Source organism: Eumetopias jubatus, unplaced genomic scaffold, assembly GCF_037043125.1.
Source record: "Eumetopias jubatus isolate StellerSeaLion01/CBP00866 unplaced genomic scaffold, mEumJub1_p1.0 scaffold_7, whole genome shotgun sequence".
NCBI lineage: Eukaryota > Metazoa > Chordata > Mammalia > Carnivora > Otariidae > Eumetopias > Eumetopias jubatus.
The window spans coordinates 72,256,410-72,273,349 of record NW_028274813.1 but is presented as its reverse complement, the minus strand read 5'-3'; the positions used below and the strand labels follow the sequence as shown (position 1 = coordinate 72,273,349).

The 16,940-nt window shown below is 42.2% G+C and overlaps 2 protein-coding genes across 2 annotated transcripts; both read left to right on the top strand.

The window, feature by feature from the left end:
* Positions 1-2,082: 2,082 nt before the first annotated feature.
* On the top strand, positions 2,083-3,055 carry LOC114217861 (olfactory receptor 6E1-like). Its single transcript, XM_028114775.2, has one exon. The coding sequence runs from the start codon at positions 2,126-2,128 to the stop codon at positions 3,053-3,055; it is 930 nt and encodes a 309-aa protein (XP_027970576.2). The 5' UTR covers positions 2,083-2,125.
* Positions 3,056-14,186: 11,131 nt separating this feature from the next.
* On the top strand, positions 14,187-15,163 carry LOC114217810 (olfactory receptor 6E1-like). Its single transcript, XM_028114757.2, is given in 2 exon segments — positions 14,187-14,508; positions 14,511-15,163. Coding segments are annotated over 2 exon segments (975 nt in total).
* The last annotated feature ends 1,777 nt before the right edge of the window (positions 15,164-16,940 follow it).

The window sequence follows — 16,940 nt, the reverse complement described above, 5'->3', positions numbered from 1 at the left end:
CCCCTGGGGGATGCTGACTTTTATCTTTTATTTTTTTCCTTAAAGATTTTATTCATTTATTTGTCAGAGAGAGAGAGAGAGGACAAGCAGGGGGAGCAGCAGGCAGAGGGAGAAGCAGACTCCCCACTGAGCAGGGAGCCCGACGTGGGACTCGATCCCAGGACCCTGGGATCATGACCTGAGCTGAAGGCAGACGCTTAACCGACTGAGCCACCCAGGAATCCCGGGGATGCTGACTTTTAAAGAGAGACATTTTTAAGGTTTGGGGGCTTTTGCTGCTGGGAGCCCTTTGGCAGACCCAGCCAGAACTCTACTTACCAGCTCAAAATCCAGATGATCTCAAAGATGGAGAATGTCCCCTTAGAGAATGTTTGTGGGCAGACACCTCCACCTTCTCATGAGGAAAAGCAAACTCTCTTCACATGGGCCAATTTAAGACTACTTGGCAAATGACTCTGCAAGGTTGCTGGCCCCTAGGAAGTATGACTTAAATGACATGTCCTCAACCTCTTCTGTGTCAAACACCGCCACCATCCATTTCTCAGGTGTTTGAGGTGTTAATCACTCATTCAGTAAATGTTTATTGAAGCTGATTATTTCAGAAAACTTCTTCTTTTTTTTTAAGGTTTTATTTATTTATTTGACAGAGAGAGAGACAGCGAGAGAGGGAACACAAGCAGGGGGAGTGGGAGAGGGAGAAGCAGACTCCCCGCTGAGCAGGGAGCCCGATGCGGGGCTCGATCCCAGGACCCTGAGATCATGACCCCAGCCGAAGGCAGACATTTAACGACTGAGCCCCCCGTGTGTCCCATCAGGAAACTTGTTCTAAGTGCTGTATAAAATACAAATTAGTAAAGAAATTTTTTGACTCTGGGGCACCTGGGTGGCTCAGTCGTTGGGCGTCTGCTTTCCTCTCGGGTCATGGTCCCAGGGTCCTGGGATCGAGCCCCGCATCAGGCTCCCTGCTCAGCGGGGAGTCTGCTTCTCCGGCTCCGGCTCCCCTGCTTGTGTTCCCTCTCTCGCTGTCTCTCTTTCTCTGTCAAATAAGTAAATAAAATCTCTCTAAAAAAAAAAAAAGAGAGAAATTTTTGACTTAGTGAGCAACAAATGAAAAACAACTATGAAATTCAATAAAAATCAAACGAGATATAATAAAATTATGAGGGATACAGAGGAGAGAATCATTCATTCAGAAGAGGTTTCATAAAAATGATAGCACTTCTTGAGGGGAGACTTAAAGGATAAATAGGACTTGAAAGGCTGATAATTCCACACAGAAAGAATGTCACGTGCAGAAGCACAGATGCATAAAATAGAACTAAGATATTGTAAAGAATCTATTGTATCTAGAGCCCACGAGAAAATGTTATGAGAGAAGAACACGGGTATACCATTTCAGAACAGATCCTTAAGAACCTTGACTACCAAACCCCCTCTTAGGAATTTTTATTTGCAAACACATTATTTAACTTATTCTTTTTTGATTTGTAAGAGTTGTGCTTTCCTCTCATAGATTTTCTCTCTCTCTCTCTCTCTCTCTCTTATTAATCTAAACACGAGTGAGAGGCATCACATTTTCAGGTAATCTTGAGAAGAAATAGAGCTTCTGTACATTCTAAATGTTTACCCGAGCATATGGATCTGTGCAGTAAATGGCTAAGTTAAGCAAAAAGTTTACCACCCTCAAATATGAATTGCTTGTGTGCAAAGATCCACTATTGGACTAAATATAAGAAGAAAAAGCATCGAAAACAGATTATAATGTTAGGGGTAAAGGGATTTGTTCGGTATCAAGAATAAAAGTTTGGTTAAAAAAGTAAGCAAGGATAATTTTTGCTTTGGAGCCTTACTTACACCACCCTGAAAACCTCCATTTTCTCCTCCAACACAAAGATGCCTGGGACCAAACATGAGACAGAAATCCCCAGGGTATCTACAAAACAAGACTGAATAGTGAGTAGGAGGAAGATACGTCCCTCACAGAAATAAAGGACTCCTTCAGCTCAAAATGGAACACTCGGCCCTCTTTCCTTTCAGTTCCAAGTGCCCTCAGGTCCCCAGAACATCACAGCTCTGGATGCTGCACACCTCTGATTGGCCACCCCCAGCAGACATCAGAGGAGCCATGAGGAACCACAGCACCGTCACTGAGTTTGTCCTGCTGGGGCTCTCAGAGGCCTGTGAGCTGCAGATGCTCATCTTCCTGGGGCTGCTCTTGACCTACCTCCTCACTCTGCTGGGGAATCTCCTCATTGTGGGCATCACCCTCATGGACAGGCGCCTCCACACCCCCATGTACTATTTCCTCTGCAACTTTGCTGTCCTGGAGATCTGGTTCACCTCAGTCATCTTCCCCAAGATGCTGACCAACATCCTGACTGGATACAAAACCATTTCCCTAGCGGGTTGCTTTCTCCAATTTTTCCTCTATTTCTTCCTGGGCACCACAGAGTTCTTCCTACTGGCAGTGATGTCCTTTGACAGGTATGTGGCCATATGTAACCCCTTGCGTTATGTCACCATCATGAGCAAAAGGGTCTGTGTTCAGCTAGTTCTTTGTTCATGGATGGCAGGATGCCTTCTCATCATCTTTCCAAGTTTCATCACTTTTCAGCAGCCATTTTGTGGCCCCAATGTCATTAATCATTTCTTCTGTGACAGCTTCCCACTCCTGGAGCTCATATGTGCAGACACGAGTCTGATAGAGCTTCTGGGCTTTATTGTGGCCAACTTCAGTCTACTGGGCACTCTGTCCGTGACAGCCACCTGCTATGGCCACATCCTCCACACCATCCTGCGCCTCCCCTCAGCCAAGGCGAGGCAGAAAGCCTTCTCAACCTGCTCCTCCCACATCATTGTTGTGTCTCTCTTCTATGGCAGCTGCATCTTCATGTACATCCGGTCAGGGAAGGGTAATGAGGGAGAGGACAAAAACAAGGTGGTGGCCTTGCTCAACACCGTGGTGACCCCGATGCTCAATCCCTTCATCTACACCCTGAGGAACAAACAGGTGAAGCAGGTGTTTAGGGAGCAGGCAAACAAACTCTTCTTATAAAGCTATGGAATTAAGAAGCCAAAGCTAATATTCCCAAACAAGTTAAGGGAATATCACGTCCCTGCAAGAAATTGAGGCTTCCCCAGTTAGAAAATTCTCTGATGCCATGTCGTGAGTTCTCTAGACCATCAAGGCATTTTTATTAATTATCAGATTTGAATTATTTTCTTCATTCCATCTGTGTCTGCCTGGCCTCTCAACAGAATATAAAGAGCTCTTTGGGAGCAGCTCTGTAATTCACCATAAGCCTCAGGCACCAGCCCATTGTCATTGACTACATAAATACTAAGTACTTGCAGACTAATAAATTGTTTTGTGTGTCTGTTGCTCCAGCACCCTCAGGGGAGAACAGTCCTGTTAGCACTGCCCTCATTTCACACTCGTACTCCTGTCACTGTAACACATCAGCAAGAATTCAACAAAGGCCCTAAGGCTGACTCCTTATTATTTTGTATATAAGCTACTTCTGTTTTTTTAGTATTAAAATTCATATAAATTCCTCATTCCTACTGACAAAGGCTCTTCTACCTACTAGTTAGTTACTTCTCTAAGCCTCAGTTTTCTCCTCTGTAAAATGGGAATGAATGCCCATTCCAAAAGAGTCTGATGAAAGTCAAATGAGATATCTACGCAAGATACTCCAAATAGTGACCGGCACATAGTAAGTCCTCAATAAATGTTAGTTCATTTCCTCCATTTCTCATCCTACCTTCCCTCTCTTCCTTCTGAACTTCACACCAGTTGTCAACAAAACCAGTTCTATTCAAAGTGCTATAAATTGTGTATTCCAAATGTTATAGTAAATACTATATAAAGTGAAATACACAATTTGACCTATTGATGTTTCTTACTAAAATGTTCCCTATTTTCATGAAGGAAAAAATAATATTGGCAAATAAACATTAAATAAATAATGGAATTAATTACTGTATTTATTCATTCCAAAATAATTATTACACAAATGTCAGGTTCAAGAAAATGTACTATGTGGCCTGGGGTATAAAATTTAATCTATGTCTTTGAAAAATTTGAAATCTAATAAGGAAGATAGAAAGTACACAAATAACTATAATTCAGGGTAGAAAATGATTTGTGTAAGAAAAAAATCATGCGTGATTCTTCCACAACAAATGTGAAAACCCAGAGGAACTGGATGATTTCCTAGAAAAAGAGAATTATCAAAAAACTAAAAAGAAATAGAAAACATTTAATTAGATAAATTACCATAGAAGGATTTCAAAATGGGATTATATACTTCATATAATCTCAAAAACCATGTCCTCAACAAAAACAAACAACCCAATTCTACAAATGGCCAATACACACATGAAAAGGTGTGCAACATGACTAATCATTAGGGAAATGCACATCAAACTCACAATGAGCTACGCTTCAGACCCGTTAAGATGGCTCATATTTTTTAAATGTTAAAAACAGAAAATAACAAGTGTTGGCAAGAAGGTGGAGAAATTAGAGCTCTTGTGCTTTGCTGGTGGGAATGTAAAATGGTGCAGCCACTGTGGAAAACACCATGGCAGTTCCTAAAAAATAAACATAGCTTTACTATACAATCCAGCCATTCCACTTCTGGGTATATGCCCAAAAGGACTGAAAGCAGGGATGCAAACAAATACTTGTACATCTACGTTTATAACAGCATTACTCACAATAGTCAAAAATATGGGAACAACTCAAATGTCTGTTGATGAATGAATGGATCAACAAAATGTGGCATATAGATATGATGGAGTGTTGTTCTGCCTTAAAAAGGAATGAAATTGGGGCCCCTGGAGGGCTCAGTCGTTAAGCGTCTGCCTTCGGCTCGGGTCATGATCCTAGGGTCCTGGGATTGAGCCCCAAGTCGGGCTCCCTACTCCGCGGGAAGTCTGCTTCTCCCTCTCCTGCTCCCCCCGCTTGTGTTCCCTCTCTCGCTGTGTCTCTCTCTGTCAAATAAATAAATAAGTTCTTAAAAAAAAAAGGAATGAAATTTTGACACGTGCTATACAACGTGGATGAAACTTGAAGACATCCTGCTAAGTGAAATAAGCCAGACACTAAAGTACAAATAGTATAGGATGCCACTCACATGAAGTATCTAGAGTAGTCAAAATCATGGAGACAGGAAGTAGGATGGTGGTCACCAGGGGCTGGAGGTGGGGGTGGGAATGAAGAGTTATTGTTTAATGGATACAGAGTTTTGGTTTGGGATGATGAAAAAGTTCTGGAGATGGGTAATGGTGATGATTGCACAACACAGTGAATGTACTTAATGCCACTGAACTGTACACTTTAAAATGGTTAAAATGGTAAAATTATGTTCCACGTATTTTGCCACAATAAGAAAAATACAGATTCCAGAACAAAACAAAGCTATGTTATCTTTGACTCCCCCTCTTTCTCTTCTATCCTACAGTCAATCTATCAGCGAATTCTGTGAATTATACTTTCAAAATATATACAGCACCCCACTGCTTCTAACCATCACCAGCACTACCGTCTTTGTCCATACCACCTTCCACTTCCTCTAGGTTCTCCATCCCCCACTTGCCACCACTGCCCCATCCTCATAGCCCTGGAAGAGGGCAGGGGTAGAAAACACAGGTAAGGGGGATGTGGGCTTGCAGAGTTAAGGCAGATGAAGCCAACAGCACATACCCTTTCCCTCTGAAGATTTCCCACCTGAAAGAGGCCTTAGGTGTTGGAAGGGTACCTTTTAACTTTCAGTATGTTCAGAATTCTAACAATTACATAGGATTGGGCCATTTAATAACCCCATTCTTTGGACTTATAATGAATGGAGGACTTCCTTTTTTTTTTTTTAAAGATTTTATTTATTTACCTGACAGAGAGAGAACACAAGCAGGGGGAGTGGGAGAGGGAGAAGCAGGCTCCCCGCTGAGCAGGAAGCCCCTTGCGTGGCTCAGTCCCAGGACCCTGGGATCGTGATCTGAGCCAAAGGCAGACACTTAACGACTGAGCCACCTAGGCGCCCCCTGAAAGGAAGACTTCTAAAATAATGAGTGGCCAGAAAATTCATCATACCTATCCTGAATTCCATCCAAGGGTCAAGAAAAAAAAAGCTGTATGAACAGGTTTGAATGGGTATGCAGCAAGGGATAGATGGAAAATGCATACTACAAATAAGGGATTTTTATTCATAAGATACAAAAACAAGCCACCGAATAGATAAATGAGCCAAGGATATGCATAGATACCTCACAGAAAAGCAAACCCAAAGGGCCGATAAATAAGGGGAAAGATGTTCAACCATATTAATAGTCAAGACAATTCAAATTAAAATAATAACCCTTTAGTTGATTGCTGTATTTTTCATTTTTAAAAGTAATAATGGTGCTGTCTTTACATTTTAAAGAGTACTATGGCTTTAACTTCCTGAAATAATTACAGATGAAGTGATATGATGTCTAGGATTTGCTTCACAATTATATGGGAAAGGGGAAAGTAGCTGGTAGTCTAGGTGAAACAAGGATGACCATGACCTGGTTATTGTCGAAGCTAGCTAGTGAGTACTTGGAGATTCCTTGTACAATCTGTCTACTATTGTAAATGTTTGAAATTTCCATAATAAAAGATTAGAATAAAAAGATACAGAAATGCTTCAAACAAGAGGTAATGTAGATATGACCTTGAATAGTACCCATGGCAATGCAACAAGAAAATATATGTAAAAGATGTTACACAGGGGCGTCTGGGTGGCTCAGTTGGTTAAGCGACTGCCTTCGGCTCAGGTCATGATCCTGGAGTCCCGGGATCGAGTCCCGCATCGGGCTTCCTGCTCAGCAGGGAGTCTGCTTCTCCCTCTGACCCTCTTCCCCCTTGTGCTCTCTATCTCTCATTCTCTCTCTCAAATAAATAAATAAAATCTTAAAAAAAAAAGATGTTGCACAGGCAGAACCTCCTAAGGCTTGGGTACTGAAGAGGTAAAATGATCGCAGGAAAAAACACAATTAAAGGAGAGCCGCAGGTATTGAGTCTAGGTAATTAGAAAGATGTTGTCACAGAAACAGAGCAATAAGGAGAAAAGCTGGCTTGGACAGTTCAGAGTTGGTTATGTGTTAGACAACTCTATTGTGGGCACAGCAAATTTGGGACAAGCGTGTTGACTGGGACGAGGAACTCTTCACAACAGTTCCAGTGGCATTGGAATTGTCCCTTTGTCCATTTCTCATGCTCATTGTTTAGTTTGTAGCAAAGAAAGCTGTCCAACAAGTGGATTGTGATAACTGAGAAGAAAGTTGCGATGTCAGTATTTGTAAGCTTGTCCCTAACCACATGGACAATGAAGTCTCTATATTCAAATCCAGGAAGTAGCAAATACTGCTCTCTAAGAGCTTATATGAGAATCATTAATGATGTAAACCAAGCTCAAGATTTAGAGTATAAGAAAGTTCAAAGTAGCTTTCATCAGCAGAGAGCTCAAGACCAAAAGTACAGGAGGTATGATATCTGTACCCAGCGTATTATGCATTAAATGCCCCACCAGGACACCTCAAAAGTAAAAGCTAGAATCCTGAAGAGAACTGTATTCATTATCTGCTGTTGCATAACATACTATCCCTAAACTTAGTACCTTAAAACAGCAAGCATTTATTAGCTCACGATGTCTGAGTTAAGAATCGGGACATGACATAACTTGGTGCCTGCAGCTCAGGATTTCTCACGAGGTTATAACCAACATGTAGGCTAGGAAGACTGTCATCTCAAGACACCATCTGGAGAAGATCTGCTTCCAAGTCCCCTCATGTGGCTGTTGATAGGCCTCAAGTCCTTGCTGACTGACACCTAGAGACATCAGTTCCTCACCTTTGGGGCTTCTCTGAAAGGCAACTCACAACATGGCAGGTGGCTGCCCTCAGAACAAGCAAGAGAGCAAGAGAGGGTATGCAAGATGGAAATCACAGAATCTCTGTAATGTTCTCAGAAGTGACATCCTATCCCTTTTACTGTATTCTGTTCATTAGGAGCTAGTCACTAGTTCCAGCCACACAAGAGCAGAAGGGATGACACAGGGACATGAACACCCCACGAGGGTGGGGACCCTAAGGGCCATCTCTGAGGCTGCCTATCAAAAGAAAACTGAAGACCAGTCTGTGACACCAAGTATTTGGTGCTATTTGATGTCCCACTGAATATTACAAAAGTTCTCTAAAAGCACAGAGACTGTATTACCTCTGTCCTCTGTTTGGAGAGTTAGAAGCAAACATACTCTCCATGGAATCTCCAAGAGGCTACAATGCAATCCACCTATATCAGAATCACCTAGGCAAAAGACTCAATCATGAGCTCTTATGATGCAGGGACCGTGTCTTCTCCATTGTTGGTTTCCCCATGCCACCTGACACAAGGTGAGTGAGTGCTCAATAAATCTTGACTGAATTGAATGGAATGGAATTTAAGGTAACAGAGCAATGGCTAAGAGAAAACAAGGTAGGCAAAAGTGTAGAAGGCAGAATCCCACTGTGACAACTCTAAGCGGTCTCAGCGGTGGTTCCCTCATGCAAAAACCTGTCCTTTCCTCATTTGACCCTTCCCTCCAAGTTCTGGGACAATCCTGGCTGTCGGCAGTGAGATTTTGGAAGGATCCAGGCCAGCTCTATGGGACTCAGCCTCAGTCTCACTTCCTGGTAGTCCACATTCACCCTGGTGCTCCTTTTACAGTGACTAACTTTTGCACTGTTTCTGAAACAAAGACTCTTGTGCCCTGTCCTGGGAATTGGACCCTGGCCTTATATTCAGTGCCTCAGTGCTGATCCTGAGGACCTGCCTATTCTTCCATCCATTGAGGATGTGATTTCTCCTTAGCTCTCCTGACAGTCTGCCTCCAACCTCTCCAGGGACTATAGACACATTCTTGAACTACCAACTAGCCAAAAACTTCTGACACCTGCAGATAGACTTCCCAGATATCAATGGGCTGAAATCTACCCAGACCACCAACCATTCCCTCCTCAAGGATGCCCTTTCTGTGCTTTGCCTACCTGGCCAGGCCTGGTCATTTTTAAGATTTTATCCTCTGACCACAGTTTCCTTGCTCAGGCTTTCAATCTACTTTTGCCTGACCTTATTTTTTCTCCTAATCTAGTAATCTTCATCAAAAGTAATGAAGATTTTCCTATGTAATTTCTCTCCCGTACCCTGCAATAAGTCCCTTCATCTCTTTTCCTCGTCCTCCTGCCTGCTTCAATTTCTTCTTCCTACCATTCCCCAGAGTGATGACTTTTTAAAGCATAACAAGATCGTGTCACTTCTCTGCTGAAGACCTTCCGATAGCTTCCAGTTGTACTTGGAATGCACCATCCTCCTTTCTGGCCAGGTCTTCAAGGCTCTGCAAATTTTGAACCCAGCATAATGCTCCAGCCAAATCTCACAACACCATAACCCTCTTCTTGATTCACTGGCCTTCTTGCTGTGTTTCAAAAACACCAGCTCTTTGCCATATCATGACCTCGAAACACTCTGTTCTCTTTGCCTGGAAACTTTCATGACCAGTCACGTGGACAACCCTGAGTCTGCCTTTAAGTATGAGCTACATTCATACTTCCTTAGCATGCCTTTCCTGGCCATCCATCTAAGGCAGGTCTCACCTGTTTTTCTCTCCTCAGACACCCACTCTATGCCTTCAGAGTCCTCATAATGCCTTGTTAGTACATATTTATTAATATGTGTTCTCCTCTGAGTGTTAATGTGAGAAAAAAACTCATTTCCCAGTTTGGAGGAAAGTAATTCGGGTTCTTTTTCTTTCAGATGAGGAGCCCTTTATCCAGAAACAAAGATTCACATAATAAGGATAAAACCATGGTCAGGGAAGAAAAGGGAATTCCAGGGAAGAAAAGGGAGAAACTCTAGTCACAGAGGGGAGTCAATGTTTTCATTTCTCACCATGCCTGGCGTATGCCCACTGATGGGTGATCACCATTCAAAAGCTGCAAGGCTTAGAAACCAAGCCCTTTCTGATCTGGCCAGAGAAGGAATAAAATTTCAACAAGCTGATCCCAGCAGATACAGTGTGTGCCATGTTCACTCTTTACCCTATGCTGTCCAGCTGTCTGGGCCTCCTTCTTATGGGTCACTTAACTTTTAGGTTTGTAGTTTGTAGTTTGACTCTTAGGACCTGGTAAGGTGACTACACAAGCAGTTTATATAACATCCAAGTGGTTAGGGAATGGTTCGCCAACACTAGCCATCCTACCACATCAAGAATAGCCGAATTCTCAGGAGAGAGAAACCTTGGTCAAATTAATTCACTCAGCTGTTTAAAACAGAGAACTGAAAGTCAGTCACTCATTTGCCTTTCCAAACACATCATTGGCTCCTAAAATCATACTACTTACTGCAGTCAACTTATATCAGCCAGTTCTATCCATTCTAAGCAGTAGTGTGGTGATCAAAGAAAGAAGGTGGGATTACAGAGTAGTTTTCACTTGAATGGGTCAAAGACCAAGATGGGGACTGTCCCAAGATCCTCTTACCAAGACTCTCCCAATGAAGAGTAAGTTCCCTGGGGACTAGGAGCATATTTCATTCACCACTCATAGTCAAACTCACTGCATAGCAGAGTGCCTGGCACATAGTAGGTGTGTAATTAATGAAAAGTTTTCATCCCCTATACGCCAACTCATCCTTTAGGTCTCAGGTTTATAGAACTCCATCAGGGACACCTTCTCTTGTCTTTCCGTCTAGTTCAGGATATCCTATGAGCTCTCCTTCAAGACACTTATCACCATAGTAATTAATCACTTATGTAATTGTTTCATGTCTTTGATCCCCACAAGGCTCTGCCTGTACATCTCTGGTATCTAGACATTATTTGCCACACAATAAGCACTCAACAAAAATTTGTCGAATGTTTTGATAGCTGTACTTCTTTGTTATAATTAAACATCATTAGGAGTTTTGAGTTTCTCAGCCAGAAAAAAAGTAAACTCTCAATCTGAAATTTGAAGAAAGTTAGAGGTAAGGGACCTTCCTAGGTCCCTGTTACCACTGATGGTAATGAATCTCAGGGGAAGCACAGCTTCATCCTGCAAAAGAAGAGTGGGAATCTCTAGATTGGTTAAGTTTGAGCTGTTTGCTTTATATATCTCTGAGCTCCATGGAGACCAAACAGAACTTCAAACAGTCCCAGCCCAATGCCGGCTCCACAGAGACAAGGCGTCTGCCACTAATAGTTTACCCCCAGAATCCTCTATGGGCACCATGACCCTGGAAAGGCATGTACCATTAGCTAGAAGCCTCTTAAGTCCAACTGAAGATGAGTCATATGAATCTGCACCAGTTGATATCTGTGTCTGCCTTAGTTTAGGAGGGACGGGTAAATAATTAATTGTGTGTCTACATCCATTTCCCCAGGAAAGTGGTCCAGCAGGGGTACTGTGATAGGGCAGAAGCAATAGAAATTTCCAGAAAAACTGGTAAACCCAGAAGTTCTGGGGAATGCCCAGAGATAGCACATTTCTGAGGAGGTCTGGGGATGTGTTGGTGACAAAGGAGTCAGGGAGCATTTCGTAAGGAAGATTGGTTGTTGGAAAACATAGAGGTTTGTGACACATGCAGTACAAAGAGGATAGAACCTGTCCATGTCCATGACCTTCAGACCATGCTACAGCTCTGGAGCTTCCTTCACTTTGAATCTCTGGTGACTCCCCGAAGAAGTGTGGTCCTCAGGCAACATTGCAGAGCCAGGAGTCTCCTGTGAAAACCAGGCTCGGTCATCACAGGTACCTTGTGAAGACAATTGAGTACCTCACCTGGTAGCTAGTGAGGTAACCTGCTTTGGTGCAATTTTTGGAATGGGGGAAGGGGAATCTGATTGCTCTGGATGCTCTGCTAGACACCTGTTGTCTGTTTGCCAGTGCCACTGACAGGCTATGGCCCAGCTAACCCCTTTGGTTCTTTCATCATTCTCAATATCTTGACTCAGTTTCAGCTGATGAGTCACAGAATCGCTAAAGCTTTTTCTCAGTTGTCATGGACAGCCGTTTGTTTCCCCTTTGTCTCTCCTGAAATGTTCTGCCCAACTCTTAACACAAATGGTTTCACTGTGCTGGTTTCTCTTGTGAGTTTGAATTAAAGTTATTTTATAAGCAATAATTAAAAAAGGAAAGACAAATCACCCACAATCCTCCCATCCTTACTGGCAATTACATTAATTTTTAAATATTCTCATCCAGTCCTTCTTCATAAAAATTCATATTTCACATAGCTATAATGTAGTGTGTTATCATTTTTTGATGCAATCTTATCACATTAGGTTCTGGTCCTTTCTTGGATGGAGTCAGTTCTTCCCTATAGAAGCTTGCCTTAACCTGTCAAATCTACAAAGAACAACCAATGACAAAGTTGCCTCATTCTTTATCCAGATCTCCAAGGATGATATTAAGCAATGAAGTAACAATCATTTTTTAAAAATCATTTAAAAATCATTTTAAACAAACAATAGGGGCGCCTGGGTGGCTCAGTTGGTTAAGTGGCTGCCTTCAGCTCAGGTCATGATCCCAGGGTCCTGGGATCAAGCCCCGCGTCGGGTTCCCTGCTCAGCAGAGAGCCTGCTTCTCCCTCTCCCTCTGCCTGCCTCTCTGCCTACTTGTGCTCTCTCTCTATCTCTCTGTCAAATAAACAAATAAAATCTTTAAAAAAATCTTAAAAAAATAAAAATAAAACAAACAATAAAATTTGAAATTGACCAATGAACCATTCTGAATATCACCATTAATTGTTATCATTCTTTGTTATCATATTTAGGATATTATCCCAAAGTATTAAGCATGATGCCACATCTACAAATATATGCTCTCTTCCTCACTATATATCAGTTTCAAAGTACATGCATCCCTCCAAAAGTATCAGCCAAATAGTATAATAAGAAAAAGTTTGTAATAACTTGGCAAAAATTTCTTACAGTAATATGGAAAATTTCTTACAGCAATAAGGAAAGAGGTACAAAATACATAATCTATTAGCATGGTATGTAAAGCAACAAACACTAGATAAGAATGGAAAAAAATACAATAGAAATAAATCAAAATGTGCATAAAAGTGTCTCTATGGAACTACATGAGATTCTTTCTATTTCATTTCTCTGTGTTCCTAAACTTTCCAGAATGAGCTGATAATGTCCTCAAATTTTTAAGTTTTGTTTAAATACATATTGCCCCAAATCCCAGTATCTTTTCTCTAATTTTAATCTAATTCCCTCTATTATTGCCCCACTAGAGTTTCAGTCACAAAATAGCTAACATTACGTGACTGCTTGCTCTGTGGCTAGCCTTGTGCTAAGTGTTGGGTATGCGTCATTCATTTAAGCTCTGGGAGAACTTTTTATCAATGTGCTGGTATTGTTCCCACCAAGGAAACAGTTTTGTTGAGGTAGATAACCAGTCCCAGACAAGTTGGTGAATGATGGCGCTCAGGTGCAACCACCGTCTCTAACTTAAATGCCTTCTGTAACAGGCTCTAGAGTAATTATTCCATCAAGGCTTTCTATAAAGTTCTGTGATCCACTGGACACAGGAATTGCAGAGGGATATATTTTAATATACTTGAGACACTCCTTATAACATTTGGATGAATATGAGAAAAGACATCATCTAATCTAAAAGAAAAAAATGAAAGGAATTTAATACAGAGTTTCCTAATAGAAACAAGAGAAATGGAAAAAGAATTGGTAAAGGTAAAACTTTCCCTAAAGAATCCCAGAAAACTGGGGCGCCTGGGTGACTCAGTCGGTTAAGGGTCTGCCTTCGGCTCAGGTCGTGATCTCCAGGTCTGGGATCGAGCCCCCGTCAGGCTCTCTGCTCAGCGGGGAGCCTACTTCTCCCTCTCCCTCTCCCTCTGACTGCTTTTCTGCCTGCTTATGCATCACTCTCTCTCTCTCTGTCTGTCAAATAAATAATTAAAATCTTTTTAAAAAAAGAATCCTGGAAAAATTGATTTAAATTGGGTCAAAGTATGTGTGGCTTGATGCCAACTCAATGAGAATTCTGGACAACCAGCGTGAGGAGGCAGAGAAAGGGACTGATAGATCAAAGAAACAAAGGACTCCTTCAGCTCTGAATCCTTCTTTCCTTTCAGTTCCAAGTGCCCTCAGGTCCCCAGAATATCACAGTTCTGGATGCTGCACACCTCTGATTGGCCACCCCCAGCAGACATCAGAGGAGCCATGAGGAACCACAGCACCGTCACTGAGTTTGTCCTGCTGGGGCTCTCAGAGGCCTGTGAGCTGCAGATGCTCATCTTCCTGGGGCTGCTCTTGACCTACCTCCTCACTCTGCTGGGGAATCTCCTCATTGTGGGCATCACCCTCATGGACAGGCGCCTCCACACCCCCATGTACTATTTCCTCCGCAACTTTGCTGTCCTGGAGATCTGGTTCACCTCAGTCATCTTCCCCAAGATGCTGACCAACATCCTGACTGGATACAAAACCATTTCCTTCCAGGCTGTTTCCTACAAAGTTTCCTCTATTTCTTCCTGGGCACCACAGAGTTCTTCCTACTGGCAGTGATGTCCTTTGACAGGTATGTGGCCATATGTAACCCCTTGCGTTATGTCACCATCATGAGCAAAAGGGTCTGTGTTCAGCTAGTTCTTTGTTCATGGATGGCAGGATGCCTTCTCATCATCTTTCCAAGTTTCATCACTTTTCAGCAGCCATTTTGTGGCCCCAATGTCATTAATCATTTCTTCTGTGACAGCTTCCCACTCCTGGAGCTCATATGTGCAGACACGAGTCTGATAGAGCTTCTGGGCTTTATTGTGGCCAACTTCAGTCTACTGGGCACTCTGTCCGTGACAGCCACCTGCTATGGCCACATCCTCCACACCATCCTGCGCCTCCCCTCAGCCAAGGCGAGGCAGAAAGCCTTCTCAACCTGCTCCTCCCACATCATTGTTGTGTCTCTCTTCTATGGCAGCTGCATCTTCATGTACATCCGGTCAGGGAAGGGTAATGAGGGAGAGGACAAAAACAAGGTGGTGGCCTTGCTCAACACCGTGGTGACCCCGATGCTCAATCCCTTCATCTACACCCTAAGGAACAAACAGGTGAAGCAGGTGTTTAGAGAGCAAATGAGCAAGCTCCTCTCATAAAGATGAGCTGGGCCTGAGAGAGGGTAATTTGGGCTCCTTGCCTGAACCTCTGTAAATGCAGTCTTGTCCTGATCTCCATGAACTATCTCCTTCTTGACAGTTTTTACCATGTGCTCTAATCTACAGTGGTTTCTTACATGTATTATTGGCTCATACAATCTTCTCAGAGGGTAGAGAAAATTCAGTATACCGCTACTATGTTGGTATGTGTTCATGCTTCTGACCCTGTGCTGTATCTCAGTTTCTTAGTCTTGCCTCATTTTTAAGTTATAATGATAAACAGGGGTGCCTGGATGGCTCAGTCAGTTGAGCAGCCAACTCAATTTCAGCTCTGGTCATGATCTCAGGGTCATGAGATCAAACCCCGTGCTGGGCTCTGCACTGAGTGTGGAGTCTGTTTGAGATTCTCTCCTGCCCCTTCCACCCCTCCCCCTGCTTACACACTCTCTCTGTCTCTCAAATAAATAAATAAGTTTTTTAAAAAGTTACAATGACAAACAGCACACCTTCTTTACTAGAACCTTTCATAATTGATAAAAAGATCCTCAACAAGAATATATTGATGATAAACTTCAGGAATAAGATATACATGGAAAAGTTAATGAGGTGAAATATCCAAGACATAACGAAGTAAAAAAAGTATCAGGTATTAAGAAGCGCCTGGGTGGCTCAGTCAATTGAGCATCTGCCTTTGGCTCAGGCCATGAACCCGGGGTCCTGAGATCAAGCCCCACATCAGGCCCCCTGCTCAGCGGGGAGACTGTTTCTCCCTCTCCCTCTACTCTTCCCCCCAGCAGGTGCTCTCTCTCTCCCCGCCCCCAAATAAATAAGTAAAATCTTTTTTAAAAAGAAAGTATCTGGTATTAAAACACTAAATCAAGAACTAACAAATGGGGCGCCTGGGTGGCTCAGTCATTAAGCTTCTGCCTTCGACTCAGGTCATGATCCCAGAGTCCTGGGATCAAGCCCCACATCCAGGTTCCCGCTCTGCAGGAAGCCTGCTTCTCCCTCTCCCACTCCCCCTGCTTGTGTTCCCTCTCTCTCTGGGTCTCCTTCTGTCAAATAAATAAATAAAATCTTTTTTTAAAAAAAAAGAACTAACAAATAGAACAACGAAACTGGATATATAATCTGGAAAGATAATGCAATACACATAAGGATCTAATAGATGATTAAGTAGACTTTGTAATCAGTAAAGAAAAAAGTTCAAATCAATAAATGATACCAAGACTATTGCCTAACCAGGTAGAAACTTTCCTTTCAGAGATATTAGGACTAGTACTTGGTTGGTTATTTGGGGGGAGAGGGGGAAGTTAAAGCAGAAGAACAATTTAAAAGTGATACACACTTTAAGTACTTATTTGAAATTAAGCCTGTAAGCAAATATGTATTCACTAATCTATATATATCCTTTTCTATGAGAATGAATGTGATGATTGTTGTAGTCTTTCCTCTTTAAACTACATTCATTATTTACCCTCTCTAATTTTCAGGATTTGTTTCAGTAATACAAAAATTTCAAAGATGCTTAGGAAATTATCTGAGAACAGAATTCCAGAATTTTTGTTTTTTGTTTGTTTGCCAATCTTCACAGTTCTTGCCCACACCTCAATCAACCACATGTTTTCATTAGCTGGCTTTATAGAATCTGTTGAAAGGAATCAACTTGGTTTTCATAGAAACAGCTCTGTTTTTATACTCATATTTCATTGGTATATCTTTATTTAGTTAAAATATGTGATTATAATCACAAGTCTAATTATCAAATCAAGGTTTG